Genomic DNA, 23,176 nt, shown 5'->3' on the forward strand with positions numbered 1-23,176 from the left:
CCGACTGGTGCTGCTGCACACCGACAGGCCGACAGCATGACGGGAGGACGCAGATATGAAGACGGGAAGCCGCCTGCAGGCTGCGGGGGGCGGATGAGGAGGACCGTAGCTCCACCTGTGGGCAGCGGACGCCATCAATGATGCATGTCCATGAATGATGGATGGCTGCAGCTGGTCAGGTGGACGCCTCGTCCTGCCCAGGTCGGCTTACAGCAGAGAACAGCTGCTGCCTGAGGGTCCACGAACAAACCCGCACTGCGGTCTGAAAAGTCTGTTCAATTCTGTTTCAAAATATCCATAATGTAATAAAATTAGTTATACAAAAAAAAAAAAAAAAATGGCAGCAAAGGTGCAAGAAAAATTAAAAATGACAGTACTATTTACAAAAATACAGATTTGGGGATTTTTTTCAAGGTCAACGTGTAAATTAAGATTTTTTTTGTGATGTTACTCGTTATTATCTGTAATTTTAAATTAGCTGTAAAATTCTTTACACATTTTAAATCCTTTACATAGATATTTTTTTTAAACTTTCAAATGTCAAAAACAACAAAATAATATTTGTAACTGGTTTAACGACAGTAAAACTGTGTGAAGAATTATATGTAAGAATACAGATTTTTGATGTAACCATTATTATTGTTATTGTTTCAGTTATGTTAATTAAGACTGTAGTGATTTTATTAGTTATTATCTGTCATTTTAAATTGGCTTTAAAATTACTGACAGCTTTTTAATTCTTAATATATATATCCACCTATATGGACATCGCATTATGGGTTATATTACCACAGTAGTTTTTTTTCTTTTTTTTACATACATATATTTTATTTTCAGTATTTTATTATTGTTTTATAAATACTTTTAAACATTTTCTTTATATTTTTTATGTCTCTTTGATCAGATCAAATAGCAAAGAGACATTAAAAAATGCATATCAAACAAGAGCTAGGGTCTTAAACCAGTAAAAAAAGAAGTTGCAAGTTATGTCAACAGAGACTAAAACATTTGTCTTTTAATATTGATTACTGTTGTAATAAAGTTGTTTTTAAGGAACGTTTGGTGATAAAGTGCTAGAAATAAAGTTTGTTTGATCTCCAGGAGATAATCTCTGATCTGGTGTTTTGGTGGCAGCGAGTTTTCTTTTTAGTCATTTTCATACTGATCTGACCCCTTGGTGACCCCTCCTGCATATCAGGCCACTAACCGCCGGTTTGGAGGGTTTCAGTGCCAGAGTGCAGCTCAGGTCAGACAACACGAGCACGACCCACATTCGACTCGTGCCTTCAGCTCCTCCGGATCGTCTTGCCGCCTCTCGGCTGGACCTCCTCCAGGGTTGACAGCCAACACTCAGGATGCAAGTGTGATGCTGCGGCGGAAACGCTGCACCTTTAGCTTTAATTGTAACTGGACTGGCCTCAGGGAGCCTCGGAGGAGAAGCACTGAGGGGAGTCAGTGGGCGGGTGCAGGTTTATCAGCTGCTCAGAGGCCGACGGGAACAAACTGTGTAAAGAAAGCATCACTGCGTGAAGAACAACCGGTCTGATGTTGGAGGCTCCTCACAGTCTACCTGCTGTAGCGTCAGCTTTAAACTCCTGCATAAACGATGGAGCATCAGCACCACAATAACCACAAACAATAAAACTCAGGTTTGTATCATTTATTCTTAAAGGTCAGAGCAGAGAAACAGTGCGTCCCTCCTCTGGATGCAGCCTGTTGTCCTCTGCTGGACGTGTCCTGACACTGCAGCTGCTTCACCAGCACCTGAGACAAACACAAACCCACATTCAGGACAGACTTCACACTGAAACATGTCGACACGTCTTCACACATCAATGTTCAAAGCTACTTTTAAGGCACACAAACATTTTACATTAATGTCTGAATGACAAAATGCAGGTGGACTCACATGGCGGCGGCGTCATGGCGACATCAGTCGCTGAGTCTCCTGACGCTCTGGAACTTTATCAGACATCAGTCTTCATTTTATCTGCAAAACAGGAGCGAACAACGAAACAGGATTTCAATACAGCCTCAGTGTTAGACAACCTGAGGAGACGAGGAACTGTCTTTTTCAACAGCTGTCAACAAGCTTCAGTATGAATTAGTTACTAACGATTAATCAATTAGTTGTCAACTATTCAATTAATAAGAAAATATTCAATTTATCAGCCTGAGGGAGACATCTTATTACATTATTATTATAAACCCCAGATCACAATATTGCACACAAGTACTACACAGTAGCTGGTTGTGCCACCAATTAGAGCCTCCTGCTTTAATAATGACATAATAATCGACCAGAGGAGGCAGGTGGTCTGTTTTCAAACAGAGAGCATTGTGGGAGTTTATCGAGAAAGGAGGCACCGTGGCAAGGTCGTCTCTGAGGCTTAATGACCTCCGACCAGAACACAAATGTTAAACCTAACTGGGACAAACGAGGACAACACTCCTACAGCTCAGAGGCATATGAAGCAGGCGTCTCTGTGGTTCCTTTCCTGTGCCTGCGGGGCTTCCCTTCCTTCTGATAGTGGTTCAAATGAAAACAGCCACAACTCGCCCAGATCCCGATGTCAGGATTGGGCTCGGGACATCCCACATTCATGTAAACACGAGTTATTTAACCAACTACTGCACTTCTTACCTTGGTTCATCGGTTTGGACTTTCAGCCTCCTTCGATTGGTCGAGGCTCCTGTGGCGAGAAACAAACAATGAGAGTCTGGCAGTGGACTGGTCAGCAGCTTTATTTAAATAATAAATGTTATTACTTATTTTCCACGTTTATAAAGACAAACAGCCTGTGCCTGTGTGTGTATGTGCATATTGTACTGATATGTCTGTGTGGGCAATGACTGTGGGTATTCACAAGAAGAAAAAAAAAAAAAAGGTTATGATGTTACAGTGTGAACATGCAATACAAGTATGTGGTGTGTGTCAGTGTGAGGACAAGTGTAGATATGTAGTATGAACTGTGTGTTACTGAACGGCATCTCAGCACCCTGAAGTTCATGTTTTAGAGACTGCAGAGGGAACGAGACAAATTCGTGACAACAACGTTCAGATCCGTTGTGATCCTCAGCAGGTAGGATTCAGTTACAAAGCCTCGTGAAGCTTGACGTCATACTGACACATCAGGGGTTTTACTGCAGGACGACCCCAAACGGAGCTGCACCACCGAGCACAGACTTGGTCTTGTGGTCATTTTCAGTGTCAGTCTGTCAGACTTTAGACGAGGCCGATAAGGCCAAAAGGGACATTCTGGCATCACACTCAAACAGTAGAGAGAAAAGATGTTGGCCAATCAGGACTGAGGACTTGGTTTCAAAATGGATCACAGTGCAGACGGATACATCACAGCCTCCAGAGGCTGACCTCAGCGTCGTCTCCTCCTGATCATCAGAGGTTTAGAGAACCATAGACTTCAGGTCACACCATGGATCTTCACAGTTACGAGACAACTCCTACGTACAAGCAACACGTCAAAGACGTGGTGTAGTGTACTTTTTAAAATGGCTGGCTGGTCACTGGTATGACTCGGCATTCAAATGTAACAGAAGAGACACAAAATGAGAATTAAGAGGTACTGAGAGGAGAGAAAGGAAAGCAAGTACCATTTGCAGCTGAAGCACGGAGGGCTGTAGAACAGTTACTGACACGTTGGTGTATTTTCACTTGAGCACTGTCGAAAATGATTATTTTCAATAATCATCACGTACGTCGCTCCTTTTCCCTGCAGCAAACCACGGACTGCTCAACAACCATTAGTTTGATGTTTGTTCTGCTGAAAAAGACTTGATGTAAATCACAAGACTTATCACAAGCTTCTCATAAATTACAGCCTAAGAGCTCCACATCATGAAGCAGCACAGGAGAAACTGTATTTAATACAGGATCCATTTCAAAGTGCTCTGTATGTGCTCTAGAGCTGTTTTTCTCCCCACACGAGGTTTCTGTTACAAACTGTACAGGTGTAATAGTCAGGTCGCACCATCAGTGGAGGTAAATCCAGAGCTGATATTTCTTTCTTTAAAAGATAGAGATTGTGCTAACAGTGAAGAAATCTGCTGAACAAAGACTGAGGAAGAAAATCTGTTTGAACTGAAATGTTCTCTTTGTCAAGAGAAAGAAACAAAAACTCACAACAAACTGCATCCACAAACACACAAAGTCACAGAGGCTGTGAAGGTTGTATTGAGAGTGTCGGAGCAGCTCAGAGGTCTGCAGTCAGCGCTGCATTAATACAGGCATGTTTTATTTCTTTGATTTTCTACATCCCACCCAGAGTGACCCAAGCACTACAGGACATTTCAACACTGCATACATCCCACCCAGTACCACCACAGCTCATGTTTACGGACAGGTTTGACAGTCAGAGACGGAGCAGGTCAGAAGTAAACTTGAGACAAGAACTCAACTGTAGGGCTGCAGTCTGCTGGTTGGTCGATATGCTTTCACCCAACCGACTTCTCATTGGTCAGACAATTGATGGTGTTACTTTCATAAGAAAAAAAGCACTACATCAACAGTCTTCCACAAATAATCCATTATTTTTGGGAGAAACAGACCTCCCACATTTTCAGAACTTCAAACTGGTTCAAACTAGTGGAACCTGTTAAATCTCACCTTTTGAACATTTACTGAATGTTTACTTGAAGCTGGCTCCAAATGAATCGACACAATGTCAAAGTTTAAACAGATGGCCAAAAAGTTGAGTTTGTAAACGTCAGTTTGTTTATCGTAGCTCACTAACCAACACTGCAGATCATTTGATAACAGCAGATAATATACAGTCCTCAGCAGTTCCTGTGCTGCGATAAGCAGTTGATATATTTTTAGAAATTAAATAAATAAGTGCAGGTGGACGCTGGTCTGCTGTTCTTATCATTTTAGGATAAAATAAATGAAGATGATTTAATATGCATCACGTTTTCTCTCTGCTCATTAATATTTATCGTTTTTTTTAATTAACCAATTAATTTAGGCTAACAAAGGCTAACAAAGCTAGCAGTCAGAGTGCACTTAGTGCACTGTGGATAATCAACTTCAGCTGGAAAAATCATACCGACTCTGTTGGTCCACTGAGCAACTGACTGAGTCGGTACAAATTCAGTTAACCAAGATATTCTTTGAACGATTACAGCCCTACAAGTCAATGACAAATGTTCTTCCAGTGCGATTTAAATATTAACTAATATTTTAAAAAAAAATGTTGTTCTAACCAGACGCATCACTATAAAAGAGTCAGATATATATAAAAAAAGGGAATGACAGAGTTTTCTAACAGCATCATGGTGGAAAAAATGTAAGAAATTAGTTTGGTTGGTGATTTTGGTTTCTGTTCATTGCTGCACACAACCTGCCTGTTTCCACAACTAATCCGCTTTAAAATACGAGTTTCCAGCAAAATAAATGTAAATTCAGGACAGAAACAAAGAAAAAGCAGCTGAAATATGTTGCACGGTTGTACAAAACTTGCTCTTTCTAAAAAAAAGCTTTATTTCTTATTTTGTTTTAATGGGCCAAGCAATGCCAAAAGGGCAGAAACAGAAAAAAAGTTTCACTTGAAAACAGTTTGTTTGAAAATATGAACTTTCAGCACACATCTGCCTTTGGACACTAATGTTGAACCAGTGACTCAGCCGTCCATACACACACGTTTTCATGCATACATACAGAGAGGCCAAAGTACTACAACCACACACACACGGCTACAGCGCTTCCACCCACACACAAAAAAGGTTGAAGAACAGAGATCTGCACTGTGATGCCATTCTTTGAAAGTGTGATGCCAGAAGCCCTGCATACGTCACTGTGAGCAGCGACGGGGAGGAAGAGGACAGAGAAGAGTTAAGTTATGGGACAACTGTGCATCTTGTATTATAAACATGGATGGGACACTTACCTTACGTGTTCGGCTGATCTGTGTAAGCATACCTCTGGCTGCAGTGCAAACAAGTCCAGGCTTTACTGTCCACTGACTTCTGCAGAACTACTCATCGTCAATGTAACCCAACTGCAGTGAAGAGCCTCTACTGTGGACTGGGGCAGCCTGTCTTTGACAAGCTGGCTGACAGCAGCTAACGCACCTCATTTACTCAAAGACATGAAACACGCACAACCACACGGGCACAACACGCCATCCTCTCTTCAACAGTAAGGTGCATGGGACTTCCTGCCTCAGGTACGTTGGTGAATAGGACGTTGGTCTGGTCTACTGGTGTAGATTTCGCTTTTAGAGTCAGGGACAATAAAAGACAACTACAGGTTGTGGTGAGGTGTGTGGGTTCACAATCTGGACTTGAAACTTGAGGAAGGTCACTGTTGCAAAGTCAAAACGTGCAGGCAGTAGGGGTGTAACGGTACACGAGGTTCATGGGTCAGTATGTAGCCGCAAGTTAACAAAAGAAATGCATAATTCAACTTTTGATTTTTTTTTTCCCCCAAAAATGTAAAACATTCAAAAGCACCTAATTGGCCACAGTTCTTACTGTGAAGGCTGCATGCTGCCAATCACAAAATACTGACCTGTTTACGATCAAAACAATAGCACATCTTTAACAAAACAGGCAAAGTACCTGCTCAGCTTTCATGGCTAATCCTGTCAATGTACTATTGCTGATGGACAATTGGTGCAGCAAAGTGTCTTGGATGTTGGAGCTCCAGAATGTTTGTAGTGTGAACACATCAACATAAAGAGCAGCAATGCTGTCATACAACTGTAGAGCCAATTTGAAACAACCTTCTAAATGTCACATAATATATGTATATAAAAAAAACAACAAAAGCTGATCAGTCATTTGAGTTAAATGCTTTTTAAAATACACTCTGATGTAACAAAGCGTTTCCATCTCCTGTTATGTGCATTATGTACACAAAGCAAAACAATATAACTTCAACCAAGCGCATAGACTTTTTTGCGAATTTAGGTAAGTTTACATTTTTTTGACACTTTCAAACTTCTCCAATGGCATACTTTAGAATGAGTATAAAAATAGGAAACACAGCAATAACTGAATCTAAGGGCAGCCGGCAAATGTAAAGCAAATGTGACGTAGCAAACAATTTGGAACAAACACACGTACCGTTACACCCCTAGTAGGCAGTAGGGATATCCCCTCCTGAACTCAGTATATATTCATGTTGTGTACTTTCCATCACCATTAGAAAAATTCTAGATGTAAACGACAGAGTAAAAGATTTGATTTCAATTTTTGTGTAATAACATAAAGTGAGAATGCATTTGTAATTGCTGTAAATCTCAGCAGTAGCATTATTTTACAATATGTCAGATGTGCATGATGGCACTGATAAATCAGTAAATAAGTCCGTGTCGAAGCTTCAGTTTGCAAAGCTAAATCAGAGCTGTCTATAAAAAATGTCAACTCAGAACTAGGGATCGACCGATATGGTGTTTTTAGGGCCGATATTAATTGCTGGTGATCAAGAAAGGCGGACAACAGATACACATTAAATGTTATACATTAACAGCGTGTGATAGCAGGGAGCTTGTCATTCATAACTGGGATTCTTCATTAATAAGGATTACTGTAATTGAATACGTACAACAGAAACAGAAGTGATGAGATTAATGCATCATGTGACGTCACAATGCTCTCATGTCTACAGTAAGATCAACTTACTGGGATCAATAACACTATCAAAGTAACCAACGCCCTGACTTATGGTAATGGCTGTATTTCTTGCATAGTTTTTACAGGTTGTGTCTCTGCTAGAGAGACATATCTGTCAGAAGAGACTGTTAAAGTTAATCTTACTTTTAACAAACATGCTGCCGCATTCTACATAGTGTTACCCATTGGACAAAGGCATGGCACACCTCTTGGTGATATCCGTAGCCTAGCAGTCAACAAAATAAGTTCTTGCTGCACCACTTGTTAACACCAACTACTAAATTATTGGGGAATTTTCTATGTAACAGAAAAAGCAGGCATGTGTGTAGAAGATTGTGGTTTTTATTAAAGCTTCAGCAACATCTTCCACCTCACCTTCCAAACACAGCTCTGCCAATTCACTGGAGCAGCTGCTCAGCTAACGCTCTCATCGGTCACTCTGTGTAAACAATGGCTTTCAGTGACTGCCTGTGCCTCAAGACATGTAGCCCATCAGATAAAGCTGTGGACGAGACACTGTTTCAGATCACAGAATAAATGCAGAGAGAGACAGCCAACTGCATCAGAGCTGAAGTAGTGAATTTACTTGGGAAGCATGCCAAATAATCAGCCTAGCTAATCGGTCGATCCCTACTAAGGGCGTTTCTTATGTAGAAATGTGTTTGCAATAGAGGACAACTCGGTCCTTAGTTACTGAGAAGTCTGTTAGGTCTGCTTGGCGCCTTTAAACAAATCTTGACAAAGATTTTTTCTTTAAAGATGTGCATCAAAGCTTCCATTTTTGCTTCAATAATGCCACTGAAATGTGTCAACAAAAGACAATATCTCTTTCATACCTATGTAACTGAATTCTTCTCGGTCTGTCAAGTATACTTGGTGCCACCTTTCGTCAAATGTTGACGACAAACAGCTCTTTTCAAAACATGTTGTTCTGAATCTCTGTATTTCACTGTAGTGACTATGTAGTCTGCTACATTACTTTAGTTGTGATTACTTGCGAATGACCAAATATCCTCCAGCTTTCCAAGCTACAGTCCAAGAGATAGAGCCACCGTGATCAAAAATGGCTTGGTTTGGTTTTTTCCCCTTCTATCTGGTCCTCCAGAGTATAGCTTTTTGATTACAAAACTGCTCCAACAAAAGCTACAGACTCTGAATGTCTTGGTTTGGAAAGTTCCTTTTCATAGTCCAACACCTGTCAAAGAAAAACAAAGTGTACACAACACCAACACACAGACATAACATTACAAGTATTAAAATTTACATTTAGGTCAAGTAAAGTTCTGAAGGATGTTGAGAGCCTCAGATAAAATATTTTATGTTCATCTAGTATAATTATTATTACATTATATTATATACAATAAAATCAACTTCATATACACAAGTGTTTATTAGCGCCATAGACACAATTTTTCGACGTATTTTAGGTGTCCTATAGTCTCGTGAATATTGGCGCTCATTTGACTTTTGCTTTGGATTTTATCAGTGTTTCCACTGGTCTTTGGACAATATCTCCTCCAGAGGTTATTTTCTATTGAGGACGTCCAACATCTGTCCATTGCTGTCCGGACACTTGACAAACTATTGACTAAAGAGCACCTACGTTTATGCTGTTGTCCTAACTTTACTCTGGGAAACCTGAGCAGGTAAAAAAAGACTTCTACCTAAGAAAAAAAAGAACACAAGAAAAAAAATTTTAAGTTTAGCAAACATTTTTTAAAACCCTGGAAATAGTTTTTAGTTGTTTAAATTTGTTATTTTGCAATGAAAGGTAGTCATTTGGAAAATAAGCATGCAACTTACATCAGAGAAACCATCTAAAAACTATCAAATCTTGGATAACGTACGGCTGAACTTTGGCTAACTGGGAAAAAAAAAAAAAGAAGCTTGTTTCACGTTCCATTAGTATCAGGATGCCATCCAACAACAACAGCAGCAAAGTCCAAAAGAGAACGAATGGTTCCAGACTAAAATTACATGTCCATATTGATCCAGAAAGTCTGATTGAATCATCAAACACCAACTTGGTATTGTGGGCTACACACACAGACGTTGAACTCCTCAACTCAGGTACAATGACTCATGTACCTTAACTTTATATTTCTACTGGAAAGCTATTTGGGTCATTTGGGTGTTGTAAATTGACAAAAAAAATAACGGCGAATTGAATTAAAGACACTAAAAAAGATAGCAGAGAAATTATCATATGAGTGACTGAAGAGTATCGGTTGAACTTGTTACTAATCACTTTCACAAAATACTAACTAATCACAATATCAAGACAATACTTGTATTTGCAGAGCAACAAATAATGTGAAAATGTTCTCTGCAATCTACTGAACTTTAAAAGTTAGTTCTTGCTATTAAGAATTGGTATTTACCTGTGTCTTCCAAAAATGCTAATGCAAGGGGAATGTTACAGGGCTGGTGGAAGCAAAGCCCAACTGCTGATCCATACTATATCCATTTACAAGCCACTATCCAGCCTTGCTTAATAATATGTTGATGATGTTGTGAGTCTCACTGAGATGGACCCCACAAGTCCAGTGTTTGGGTTTCTACGTTAATGCATTCCTGAGTTCACACTACACAGCCACAACTTCCTCCACAGTCCAAAATCTTTAAAGCCGGTCATACCTGTTAAAGAAAAAATGTACATAACACAAACACACGTAACATTTGAGATGAACACTCCATGATATCCAATTCTATTACCGAATTCATCCAAGCATCGCAGTCCTCTGTTTTGCAGCCATTTCAGGTGTGTTCTGCAGCGCCGTCAGATATCGCATGAATATTTTCTTACTAAGCAAAAAGTGTACCATTCTTACGCTTATATGTTTAGTTATTGTGCAGGATGCATTAGCAGGTACACGACAGGTGATTAAGTATTTTAAATGTTTTGTCACTCCATCATCACTGCATTGTTTTGTCAAACCTTGGCTAAATAACAAATAAAAAGACAGACAATGGGAAGCATTGTAGTCATCCAGTTAGAGGTTCAAATGCTGTCCAAAGTCAACCATGAGACAGACTTTAACAGTTTACCAGAGAGTATAAAGCAAATGACTCCAGTTACTTCATGTTGAAACTGTGAAAAAGACCTTTAAGATGAAACTCAGAATCAAGCATTATAAACAAGTACTGGAAGTCGTACTGCTGTATAATTTCTTTGAGTACAAGTAACATAAACACCTTCAAAAGTCCACAGAAAGTCAGATTAAAACTCATGCTAGAAAATTCAGCCAAGTTAATACAGTTATATGAAATGAGAATTATTATAACGTTACTTACACTCACTTTTTCAAGCTGTGTCCTCTTTCCACACAACTGACAGACGGTTGCAGAGGCAAGTTTGTGAATAAATGGAGATTTCCATTTATTGTACTTCTAACAAAGTACTGGTTGTATCAGAGTAGGCAGGAGAATTTAAAAAATGGGAACTTCACTCATAATGTGCCATTAACAGAAAGGGGTTGAAACCATCTGCTGTACAGTAACATCCAACCACTGTTGCACGAGTGATAGGTTTCATAATACATCAATGTGCCAAATTAATTTGTGTAATTCCAATGTCCCAAGGTAAATTATCCCAACTATTACTCTTCAATTGCTTTCATCTTCCTCCTGAAATATCTCTTCAGAACGTCTGCGAATAAGAAGCTATCCAATTGTTAAATGGATTCTGATATTGTGTGCTGGTTCTTATAATACTGTTATATATGATGTTAGGGAGGCTGCAGACAAACATGTCTGCTGAAAAGCAAAAAAAAAAAAAGTTCTAGTCAATGGGCACTGCTGAATGCAACCCAAATAATGATACAAGGCCGAGTGGGACGGTGTGTTTGTAAAAGGTTACCCCAAAAAACAAGGCTAAGGCAATTCTGGGAAAAATAAAAGCACTTCAACCCACTTAAAAAAGATGATAACCCAATACTGTGGCTGTAAGACACTGATATGAGTCTACTAACAGTTTACTAGAAAGGCTGCTGATGGACCTTCTTTCTACCATCAGACACTAAGAACATGTCTGAATCTCACTGCAGGTCATCCCATGCCTTGACAAATTAGGTTTCTGGAGTCCTTTTCCTCTTGTAGGACCATGACAGTTAAGCACTACTTGTGCAAGTTGAGGACCTGTTTCCATTTCCTAAATCCAGCGCTGAGTGTTTGTTAACTCAAAAATTACTGGCCATGTAAATAAATTCAACATGAACAGAATTAGTCAGAGTTCTGGTTAAAGATGTAACCCGTTACTATTTATTTATTATTTTTTTGTAATCCAAAAGGCTTGATGTCTTCATCCAGAGTAAACCTGATGCATATCTGCTTTGGTTTCTGTTGGGTATCATGCTTTCAAACAGCATGTTTACATAAATCTAAATGATTATTGAATTTCCCTTCTGGGATAAATAAAGTATTTTTCATTTCATTTCATTTCATGAGGCCTTTTCCAGTCGTGGAAAGGCAGACCCATGCCAACAAACAGTGAAACTACTGTACTGACATTCAATTCAGATAAGATCTTGTGTCAGTTCCTTTACTATAGATTTACTTATACACACCAACTTTAGTAGATTTTTGTTGCACCCAAAATAAGTCCGTAACTGATGATGACTACGTTTACATGCAGGTTTGTGGAAGTTTGTCTGTTCACCTGAGACAGTAAATGGCTATCAATTAGCTGTTGTTGCCACTTAAGGGAATTGAGCCATGAGCGCCTAATATGCCCACAACTTCTATTAGACTTGTCAATGAAAGGTCAGCACACACACATACACACAAGTTTTACCTCTAGGCCGTCTTATACAGTGATTACGTTGCCAGATGCAAAATACACATCAGGCCTGAAGCCAACCAAAGAAAATCTTGGAGTTATCTTCAGATAAACTAAATTAGCAACAATGCATTGAATGCACTCTGCCTGCTGGTCTTATGGGTTGAAATTAATTATATTATAAATAAACACATGATAACAGCAGCAATACATGCCATGTTGGTTGTTGAGCAGTTTGAAAAGTGTACACTAGAACTATAATACATATAATAAACATTAGGAAAAAGTTTCAGGTCAACTAGGGTGAAGCTGTGGAACTTAATTCAACTCCCAAGAAAGTGGCAACACAAAGTGGAAATGCAGCTTTCATGTCATCTTTGTCTACAAAAACAGATCAGCTTTTTTTTTTTTAAAAGTCAATGCTGCAAATGATTCTTGTAAGACATCCTGAACTGCATGTAAACGTAGTGAATAACCCATCCTTGAAGCATGCAAACACACACTTCTGTGACAGACTGAGTGATGTGAGCAGAATGTCTGTCAGCTCGGTTACTCACAACCACCAACTGAACCACAGGCAGTCTTAAAGGTTCTATGTGAAGTATTTCTGTTGTCCTGAAGCATGGCTGAAAAAGCTGATGCAGCCACTTTAATATGAAAAACAATGGAAAGTTTTAGTGTTCCAAAAAAAAGATCTTCATTTTGTCTGAGCAGTGATTGTGAATTGAAATGGCTCAGTTGTGCAAAAGAAATCCACTGAGTCTCCTGCAATCATTAGGCCTCAGCGCTGTTCAGTGTTTACACACCGCTGTTTAATTCCCGTTGACTAAAACTCTTAACAGTATACTTATTAAGAATACTGACAGGTGTCAGTCCTCTGAATTTGCAGGGAGAAAAACAAAGAAGCGAAGGACGGAGAGAGGTATATGCAATAGTGGTATCAGGTGTTGTATGCGTTGCCTAATTGAAAGGCCAGGACTGTGGCAGAGACAACACATAGACCCTTTAAAGCCTAATGTGGCATCTACATGTATGTATACTATTTCATTTATGCAAACAATCCATTGTTGGGATTTGGTTGCTTTTTGATAGTACCGCACATTTCAACTTTAGGAATGAATGTTAAAAGGTTTGTCCGGATAGAACCAATGTCTCTTTATTATAATACATGCTTTGACTCCAAATGTATGGCACAAAACACAGCCATAGGAAGTTGAGAAAAATGTTACAGTTATCACTTCACGACGACTCACAGAGCATAACACAACTAGAAAAGAAAATTATACATGGTAAGAAAGAACTACTGGATCACTCAAGGGTGACCTCTTTCCACACTAGAGACAATATAAAATAAAAAATTGAAAATATTGACTGTCATAAAATGAGTAAATTGTCTGGCTAAAATGCTGCAACATTTTAAACTTAAATACAAGAAATGCGACTCAACATGTTCGTTTTGGAGAATCTATACAAATGGTGCTGCTGGAAGCATCAAAGAGCAGCATTTAGAAACGGGGTTTCTTAGCAGGGCCATCGAACTCCTCGCGGACCCTGCCATACCCAGCGTTACCAGGACCCATTCCCCTAGGACCGCCCTGGGCGAAGCGCTCATTGCGCTATAGGGGTCAATTTGCCATGGAGGCAGATAGGAGGGTGGAGGATAAGGTATGGGATGGGATCAGTGCGCAAGCACACAGTTCATGTCCATATGGAGGTGTGTAAAAAGGTATGGCATTGAGGTGGTTTGTTTTATATTATGAGCAGATTTACACAACAACCAGCAGGAGACACATCCGAAGAAACGGTTCGTTCCAATATGAAGGTCCACAGGTGCCACAGGTTACATACGGAAAAGGAAGAGAGGGTAATGCTTTCGTTAGTCAGTGCCTACCTAGTATGATCTCTTCTCCAGTGCATGCCAAGATCAGCCTGCAGGTCTTACTGCTTATCAAGCCAAGCATCATTAGATGTGGACTGTATTTACTTGTGGATAATCATTAAATATGCCAGAAATTACATGCTCAACCCTCTGGAGGGAGGTTGTGTTATTAAATACATCTGGTAGTAAAGTTTAAAAGTCTATTAGTTGTAACCAAAAATCATATTTTCATAGAAATTTAGAAAAAATAAACTAAATCTGAGTGAAATAAGGTACTTCCAAAGTTTCCTAAACTGAAACAATGGTGTAAGATACCACAAAGCATCTTATGGCACTGCATCAATAAAATGGGAAAACATAACTGCTGATCCCAATGTTAACCAGGATTGAAGAAATATAGGGGCTGTAGTAGTAATACACGTGGAGAATACTTGGGACAGAGAAAACGTAATAATTGCACAAGACAATCAATTCAACCATTTTTCCAACAAGAAAGCAGTTTGTTTTTCGATATGCACTTTAAATTCTAATTCAGATATGTCTATAAAACTATAACAGTGAGACAGTCAGTGTCTCAAAGTCAAAAACAAATGCTTTGATTTCCAAAACCTGGCTACAATAGAACAACAAAAGTAAGAAGAGAAAACAGAATGCAAAGTATTGAAAATGTCAAATAGGAGTACATTGGGTATGTACTTAACATAATGCTGCTCAGCCTACTGAATAATCAGAGTTTTACTGAGCTTCAAATTCAGAGGTGAAATAAAAACTGCGACTGAAGATTCACACTTCAGATTGTCAAACTGTTGCGCCACCAACATGAACATCGCCAACAAGCCTAATAGAGCCTGGCCAATACTACGGTAGATTTTTTGTGAAGTAAAATTTCCTGCATAACGTGACAATATTACGGTTAATTAGTATTGATAAAGTCATTGTTTGTTAACTTTTGAACAATGTATTTCACAAACTAGTTAGCAATATAACATGAAGACATCGGCTGACTCAGCACCATTGTCCACTTAGCTGTAAGCTGACTCTGCTACATGTGCTGCAGTATTGCAAGCAAAGGAGTTGGAGCCACTTTGCTGGACAAACTATGCAATGACACTATTTGTAAATTACTGCAAGCATCTTTTCTATATGTTTGGTATAAAGAATTGCCACTGCATAACGGACAACATATACATGTGATATGTGACGTCATACATATACATACTGATGTTTGTGACAGGCCAATATTGGCCAACCAATGTATCAGGTGGGCCCTAAAGCTTAAACTTAAAACTCTTTCGAATTCTCTTGTCTAAAGTTCCTTTGTTGTGTATATGGTGCATTCTGTTCAAAGCAAGAATAAAGAATTAGCTAAGCTAATACTAGAATATGCAGACACAGCTGCAAATGTATCGTGCACCATTTGTCAAATACAAGCCTAGTGTAATAAGTTGACACTTGTCAATCAGGATTTGTGACGCTATCACACATTTAGCCGCTCTTGTCAGCAATAATCCAGAAACAAACCTGACATCGTTACTACAATTGTGCCAGAGGCAGCGATCTTTGGCTTGGTTCAGTACTCACCAGCATCACCCTACACACATAATAGGAATGCTGTGCCTGCCCCCATCAATTAATCCTCTTGCAATGTACAATTATGTTCAATTTTAATGCTTTACACCATCATCCTGCACTAAATGCATTATAAATGCACAGTTTCAAAAAAGTTATTTATCAGAAGGTAAAGGTTGCTGGTCCATAAGATCAGGTACAGCTCTACCTCAGGTCTCAAACTGGCTCATGGTACACAAGGAGCTTCCACCAGATTTCACACTTCCACCAAAAATACTCGTAGACTCTTCATATACAACTTCATTTCTTCTCATAAACAGATGACGCATGAACGTGCTGGCACAGTATATAAAAAAGTGATTTGAAACTAGATAAGAGTATTATCAGCTGCTAAATAGAAAAACACTGGTACATGCCATTCTGCCTTCAGTCAAGAAAAAGTGCCTGTCCAGCTCACGAGAGACAGGGCTTGCAATAGCAGTCCACTACACAAACAGCATGATAAGAGTGAGCAGAGCCACTGAGGTTTGTGTACAGCTGTCAGAAACACACTGCAGAGCCATTTCTGATGATTTAGTGCAGGTTGATGGTTTTGTATCTGGACAGCAGTAAGGCTCAAATGAAAGTAACTGAGGGGGCTCGGCCTACTATTGAAAGAAACCCTATCAGTTAGGTGGCATATCTGTCACATTCAACAACCAGCAAGCTGTCTGAAGACAGCTTAGAACACAAACTGCTCATATCTTCCCACCCTGAATGGCCAGCTGGCCATCATGTCTGAAATCAGCTGGGAGTCTTTCAGACCAAAAGGAAAGTCCAACACAAAACTACATTAACTACTGATCTTCCCAGAAGTGGGATACGTTACCATTTCGTTGCCCAGCAAGCCTCCTGAAGATGGTCCCATTCCTTGCTGACCCTCAAAGCCCAGACCACCCATTGGGAACTTCTGGTTGGATCCACCAAAGGGCAAATCTAACAGACACAGAATGACAAGTCAAGTAAACGTGCTGTATTTGAAATAAACGTATCAGACAAACTGATAGTGCAGCCTGTTGATAGCAAAGCTGATTCAATATAATTACACAAGTTTCATTACATTTAGACAAACTGTATCATCTCAAATGGAATCACATTAGCTTGACAACTACAACTATCCCCTTGTGTTTCTAAAGTTGCAGTCTGTGTCCATGTCTGACCAGACTCATTTAATAAATGTAGTGAAGACTGTGAAGGAACTAAATATGCACCACTCAAGATTACTGTCACCACTTAAGTAACTGACTAAATGATGAATATGGCCAATTTGGTACTGACTTATTAAATTAATTAATAGCCAGAAAAGTCACAGTGAAACTGGAGTTTTTGGACATAAACTAATGCAGACTTACACAACAGCACTGCATGTAGTCTGAGTCTCATAATGTTGTAACCAAAATGACATGAAAAATTGTTCATTTACCACTCATGCCCAAAGCTCCACCGGAATGCATTCTCATCTCCCTGTCCCTCTGCAATAAAAAGACATGAAATTATTAAATTAACCAAGCAAATATTTCCTTTACTAAATGGATGCTTTTTAAAATCCAAATATTAAGATTAACTTACATCCATGAAGTTGCCCATCCTGTAGTTCTCCTCACGCTGGCGGCGCATCTGTTCTTCCATCTCTCTCTTACGAAGCAACTCCTCCTCCCGTCTCCGTCGCTCTTCCTCTTGTCTGTTTAAGAACAGAAAAGATTTAGCCGCATGTAATTCAAGTTTAGGAATCAATATGAACATAGCTAATCTAACTGTATACTCTACTATTGACAAAATACAAGCAATGCTTAAACTTTAAGGACAAAGAAATAACAGTAACATCACACATTAAATAATGTAAATTAAATACCTGAGCTGCATCTCCTTCCTCTTCTGCATCTCCTGACTGTGCAGTTCCTCCATGCGCCTCAGTTCCTCCTGTCGCCTCAGTAGATCTGCAAGAAAACAAGAATCAGACACATTTAATTGTGGTACCTCCCATCTCAGGAGTGTCACATATTTGCTGTTGACAAATATCAAAGTTTCAAAAACTACCGCTGGTTCATTTCTAAACTCACCTTGCCGCAGCAGATTGGCCTGGTGCTCGTGGTAAGCGTCCTCCATCTCACTCTCCAGTTTCTCACGAGCTTCACGCATGTTCTTCTCCACCTGCTGCCTCTGCTGCTTCTCCATTTCATCCAGGGACTTCCAGCGCTTGGAGTACTCAAATTCAAAAGTGCCAGGACGTGCAAAACGAGGAGGCTCCTCACGCTCTCTATAAACACAACCAACACATTAGACAGCATGTTAGATTGACATAAATGTATCTGCACCATACACGTGTGGTGTTAAACATACTGAAGCTATTTCATAACAAATTAAGAAAATTATGAATTCATAATTGCTAAATGTTTGATCGCAGACTGGGAGCAAATCCAGTTGATTAGTTATACAAAGCTTGTTTTATTATAGTAATATCTTTTCTTTTATTCATTACCATTTCAGCATTTTGTCAGCTTCTACAATGGCCAATATTGGTATTTGTCCTCATCACAGCCAGCAGACAACCTGCTTACTTGTCAGTCCCTTTATTGACACTGACTAACATCTGCCAGTCCACACAAAAATTGATTTTGAACAGCTGCAATCCCTGAACCTACCCCCATCTTCCCAAAAACACCATCTGCTACCCATAAAACAATGAGCTAAAGAAAAAAAAAAGTTTAGTAAAGCAGCAGTCACAAATACACCTAGACTTAGCGCAAATTTAAACTTGCTCTGTTTATCTCAATAGGTGCAAATGCACAGAGTGAACATGATATATAGTGACATGCTTACGCTTGATATCTGGGGTTCTTCTGTGCCAATTTCTCTGGAAGACCGTCTTCATTGTCATACTGTTCCAGAGGCTCCACAATAACAGGCCGAGGTGACCTGAAAAAGGTGAAAAAAAGCAAGAACACTAATGAGAAAATGTTTCAAGCATCTTTTACAGACTTGTCTGTATACAATGAAACAAAGAAACTTACGTGGTGAGCAGAAAGACACCCTCACTGCACCTATCCAGAGCCTTTCTGGCTGCAGGCCTGGAGGCGAACTCGACAATGCCCCTGCCTGTGGAGCGCCCACGGTCATCTACGACGACGACCGCTCTCTCAACCATTCCAAACTGTGAGAAAGCTTCTTCTAGGAGCTCATTAGACACAAATGGTGACAAATTCTTCACAGACAATGCTGCAGAATGTGAAGCAAATCGAACACGCAAGGGTCTGCCTTTCATCGGTGTGTCATCCAGCTCTGCTTTTGCTATCTCTGCGAGTGCTCTGGATTCCTGCAGGAAAAGTAAATAATTAATTCAGTCTGCCTCTTGGTATCGTATAAAGTCAATGCAAAACTTTATCCAAGAAAACCCTTTGTGTAAAGTAGTGACACTGCATATGAGACTTTTCTTACCAGTCTGATGAACCCGAAGCCTTTGCTTTTGTTGATAAAGACCTCACTGGGCTCTCCATATTTTGCAAATATCTTCCTGAAATCATCCTCTGTGATGTCGTTCGGCAGGTTACCAACGAACAAACGGCACCGCTGTGTGTATGTCTTCTCACCGGGCTTCAGCAGCATGGACAGCGTTGCCTTAAAAGCCTGTGGAACGAGAGTCAAACTCTCAAACCTCATAGCCACGCCAAACAACACAGAAAAATGTATCAAGGAGTAGATGCTGGGACATTCCACAAAAAAATTAAAAACTAATTGATAGCTTAATTATCTTTGACATACTGCTATACTAGCCATTTTGGTTTCCACTTCAAAAATATAACAATGGTAATGTGATATTTTATCTTGCAGGCTGTATCAACATCTTCCCTTACGTCTGGATAACATCTTGATGGTATCTCATTGTTTCCTTTATAATAGCATGACATATTTAACATCGATCCGTCGTGTTTGACAAACCATTTTGCTATTGCACTTGGTTTTATTACACCAACCCACCAGAACAGATTCCTCGTATTGTGTAAACTATACCTGGCAATAAACCTGTTTCCGATTCTGATGTTAGGATAATATTTCAATTTACTGCCCAGCCCCAGTAGAAAAATCTATTATTATGTGCGAATAAAAAAAAAACTTCATTAAAAAGTAGTGTTTTAACGTTAAAGTCAGCGTTCTTTCATATCCTTATTTATATGTCCGGCTGCCCATCCCCCATCCGCTTTGTGTGCCACAGGCGATACAAACATGACCTACATTTGCTTAAGCTATTTTGCGACAAAACAAGGCACTTAAAAAAGGTTCAGATTAACAGAAAAACATCACAGTAAAACAAATACGACATAGGAAGCAGCCCTTCTGCGTTAACAAAGCAATTTTCGCTTTTTTTTGACAAGATGGCTGCTCGCTAAACCGACTTCGTTAACGGGTGCATGGTTTTATTCACCGCCATAGCCGATGTAGTTGCAGTAAACCGCTCCAGTTACAATAATGGACGTAACAGCGAGACAACTCCGCCCGCTCGGGCTGTGGAGTGTTTTATTCAAGTGCACTATTAGCAAGACTGAATAGGCTAGTGTCAGCTACCGGTAACTGTCGACGTCATTCACGGCAGAAATATATATCACAAAAAATAAATGACAGAAAATCAAACAGACCTTTGACTCGCCCTCTTCTGATTCTGCTGCTTCGTTGTTTGTGGTTTCTTGTTTGAACTTCATCGCCGGTGGCCCTGTCCTCTGTCCTTGGTGTGGGCCGGTCTTCTGGCCTTGCTGTGGACCAGTCCTCGGGCCCTGGTGGCCTCCCTTCTGGCCCTGTTGAGGACCTCCCTTCGGGCCTTGGTGTGGCCCAGACTTTGGGCCTTGCTGCGGTCCTCCCTTCTGGCCTTGCTGTGGTCCTGTTTTGGGGCTTGGGTGCGGAGGCTGCTGCTTCTGCTGCTGCCCGTTAGCATTTCCTACCGGTGACTTGAGCTGCTGGTTCTGGTTCTTGTTGGCCTGGTTGGGCTGAGGGGAGGTTATGTTCGGTTTAGCCGGCGGTGACTGTATCTTGGTCTGAGGCGCAGGGGTGGTCGGCTTCTGCTGCTCCTGCTGTTGCGGGGCCGGTTTCTGTTGCTGTTGTTGCTGCATCGGGCCTTTCATCGTGAGAGCCGGGCCGGGACTCGGCGGAGGGATGATCGGCATTGACTGGTTCTGTTGGGGCTTCTGGGGAGTCGTCTGTTGTCCCTGGTTTTGCGGTTTGTTGAAGTTGTTGTTGGATCCCCTCCGATTTTGGTTCTGATTCTGGAAAGGATGGTTCCTGAAATTTGGGTTTCCCATTAGCCCACCCCGCATGGGGCCGCCGGGTCCGCCGCCTCTGCGTGGCTGGAAATTGTTCATCCCAAGACCGCCGCGATGATAGTTGAATCGAGACATTGATCCTTATATTGGTGAAAACTGTTTTTAAAATACCAAAAACCGTAAAGGCTTGCTGCGTAACACCTACCTACCACCGGTTTTTGTAACTTCTTAAAATGGCGACCAACGGCTAAGCACCCGAAACGTCTTTCTTTCTCCGGCAGAGAAAAGCACGCCCTGCTCCATCCGGCGCCGCTGATTGGCCCGCCGCGCCGGATGAAGCGGAGTCCGCGCCGCTGATTCGTCCGCTGCCCCAGAGGAGGCGGGGTCAACCTAGTCTAAAGAAGAAGTCTGTGTATATGTCTGGATAGCAGACAGATAAATGATAAAGTGGTCAAATAACTTGCCTGACATTACCATATTGTGTTATAGCAAAATTGATCATTTCCTTGGTATCATTGTTGATATTGCTTGTATGAATTTTGATCATCATTAACACATGAAAATTAATTGCAGAGTATTAATCAGGCCTGCAGAGTTACATTTATATTTTTAAAAACAGGTCAGTACACTTGTGATCCAGTGTTCTTCTTTGTTTGTTGAGACAGACAACACTAAAAATGATTAATGCGTGAGTACTCTGGATCATCGGATACACTTCTGATAAATCTGATTTATAGATTTTCAGTAAACTTTGGGAACTTTGAGTGTTTGCCTAAAGGTATATTTCAGAAATAAGCCTTAAATTCCTACTAATACAGGGGTTTGCCTTTATATTTAGAATTTTCTACAGTGTAGAACAAAACTGCAGACATCTAAATTATGAAGTAAAATAGATTTAAATATCTAGCAAGTAATATTATTTCCTAATCTTACCTCAAAACCATTTTTATTGATTTGTCTCCCACCAGTAACATCATTTCAATACTATTCAATGATTATTCAGGTCAGTATCATCCAAGGTTACCCTATATAGATCATGTCTGCTCTCATCTGTCATAATTAGTCCTTGAAAAGTTCTAGTGTACAAAAATTACGAATGCAAATATCCAATACTAGCATTAAAAAAAAACTATACTAATTGATATCCAGCATTAGTAGCAATTTTATTAAGGCATATTTTAATAATTTTATATTGATCTCGGGGGTTCCAGTCTTGTATATTTGAACAACTGTACATGGAGCAGCATTTGTTTATAACATGACTACTACATATTAACATGAAGCAATATACTGAACATCATTTTTTAATGAGCATTACATTAGATTTTACTGAAGTATAAATGACTTGTCTCCAGTATACTGGGCTGTAGAATTAAGACAGCCCAGTGAATGTGTTGAGTTTTGTCCAGATTTGTCTCTAAAAGTTTAAACCATTTGCTTCCGCATGAGATCTACTGATACAGTTAGACATTAAAACAACTGGACAAAGTTCCTCTCATTATCGTAAGGCGCTAAATTGTTCTCTTGTTTGAGGAAGAACATATTTAATAAAGGAGGACCCCTATTCACCAACCTTTGGTATGAGTTGTATTTATTTTTATTAATGCATGCAAATTGATTGCAGACCAGTATATTAATCAGGTATGCAAAACTAAATTTATATTTTCAAAAAGGTAGGAGAATAATGACTCCATTAGTGACTTGAGTTACAAATCCACAAATAACTTCAGACTGGAAAAAAAATAAAAAATCCCACCACATATGAGAACTTTGGATAATTGTATAAACTTCTACTGGTGTCAAAAAAATCTGAACATGTTTATATATAATGTGGAATTTAAAGTGTAGGCTTAGTGGTAAATTGTATCATGAAGCCTTAAGGTGTGACTACTTTAACGGTTTGTCGATTTTCTACAGTGTAAAACAAAACTGCAATCATCAAATCACACAACTTTTGTAATTATTCAAACAACAAATTATATTATCTGTTAGATTCCTGTCATAAGAGGCAGTGTTTGCCTTGACAACTGT

General features: G+C 39.8%; 1 protein-coding gene across 2 annotated transcripts; it reads right to left on the reverse strand.

The window, feature by feature from the left end:
• Positions 1 to 1,645: 1,645 nt before the first annotated feature.
• On the reverse strand, positions 1,646 to 21,428 carry sfpq (splicing factor proline/glutamine-rich). 2 transcript variants are annotated; one of them, XM_008304449.1, is made up of 12 exons: positions 20,528 to 21,428; positions 19,332 to 19,520; positions 18,908 to 19,209; positions 18,717 to 18,812; positions 17,957 to 18,153; positions 17,749 to 17,833; positions 17,466 to 17,577; positions 17,320 to 17,368; positions 16,726 to 16,832; positions 2,645 to 2,693; positions 1,910 to 1,990; positions 1,646 to 1,764 (listed from the first exon to the last, which is right to left on the reverse strand). In XM_008304449.1, the coding sequence occupies exons 1-10, from the start codon at positions 21,278 to 21,280 to the stop codon at positions 2,667 to 2,669; spliced, it is 1,917 nt and encodes a 638-aa protein (XP_008302671.1). In that variant the 5' UTR covers positions 21,281 to 21,428; the 3' UTR covers positions 1,646 to 1,764; positions 1,910 to 1,990; positions 2,645 to 2,666. The 2 variants fall into 2 exon arrangements, with proteins under 2 accessions (XP_008302671.1, XP_008302670.1); XM_008304448.1 differs by having other exon boundaries at positions 2,645 to 14,025.
• Between the last annotated feature and the right edge of the window lie 1,748 nt (positions 21,429 to 23,176).

The sequence above is a fragment of the Stegastes partitus genome, unplaced genomic scaffold (assembly GCF_000690725.1).
Source record: "Stegastes partitus isolate 25-593 unplaced genomic scaffold, Stegastes_partitus-1.0.2 Scaffold2225, whole genome shotgun sequence".
Classification (NCBI taxonomy): domain Eukaryota; kingdom Metazoa; phylum Chordata; class Actinopteri; family Pomacentridae; genus Stegastes; species Stegastes partitus.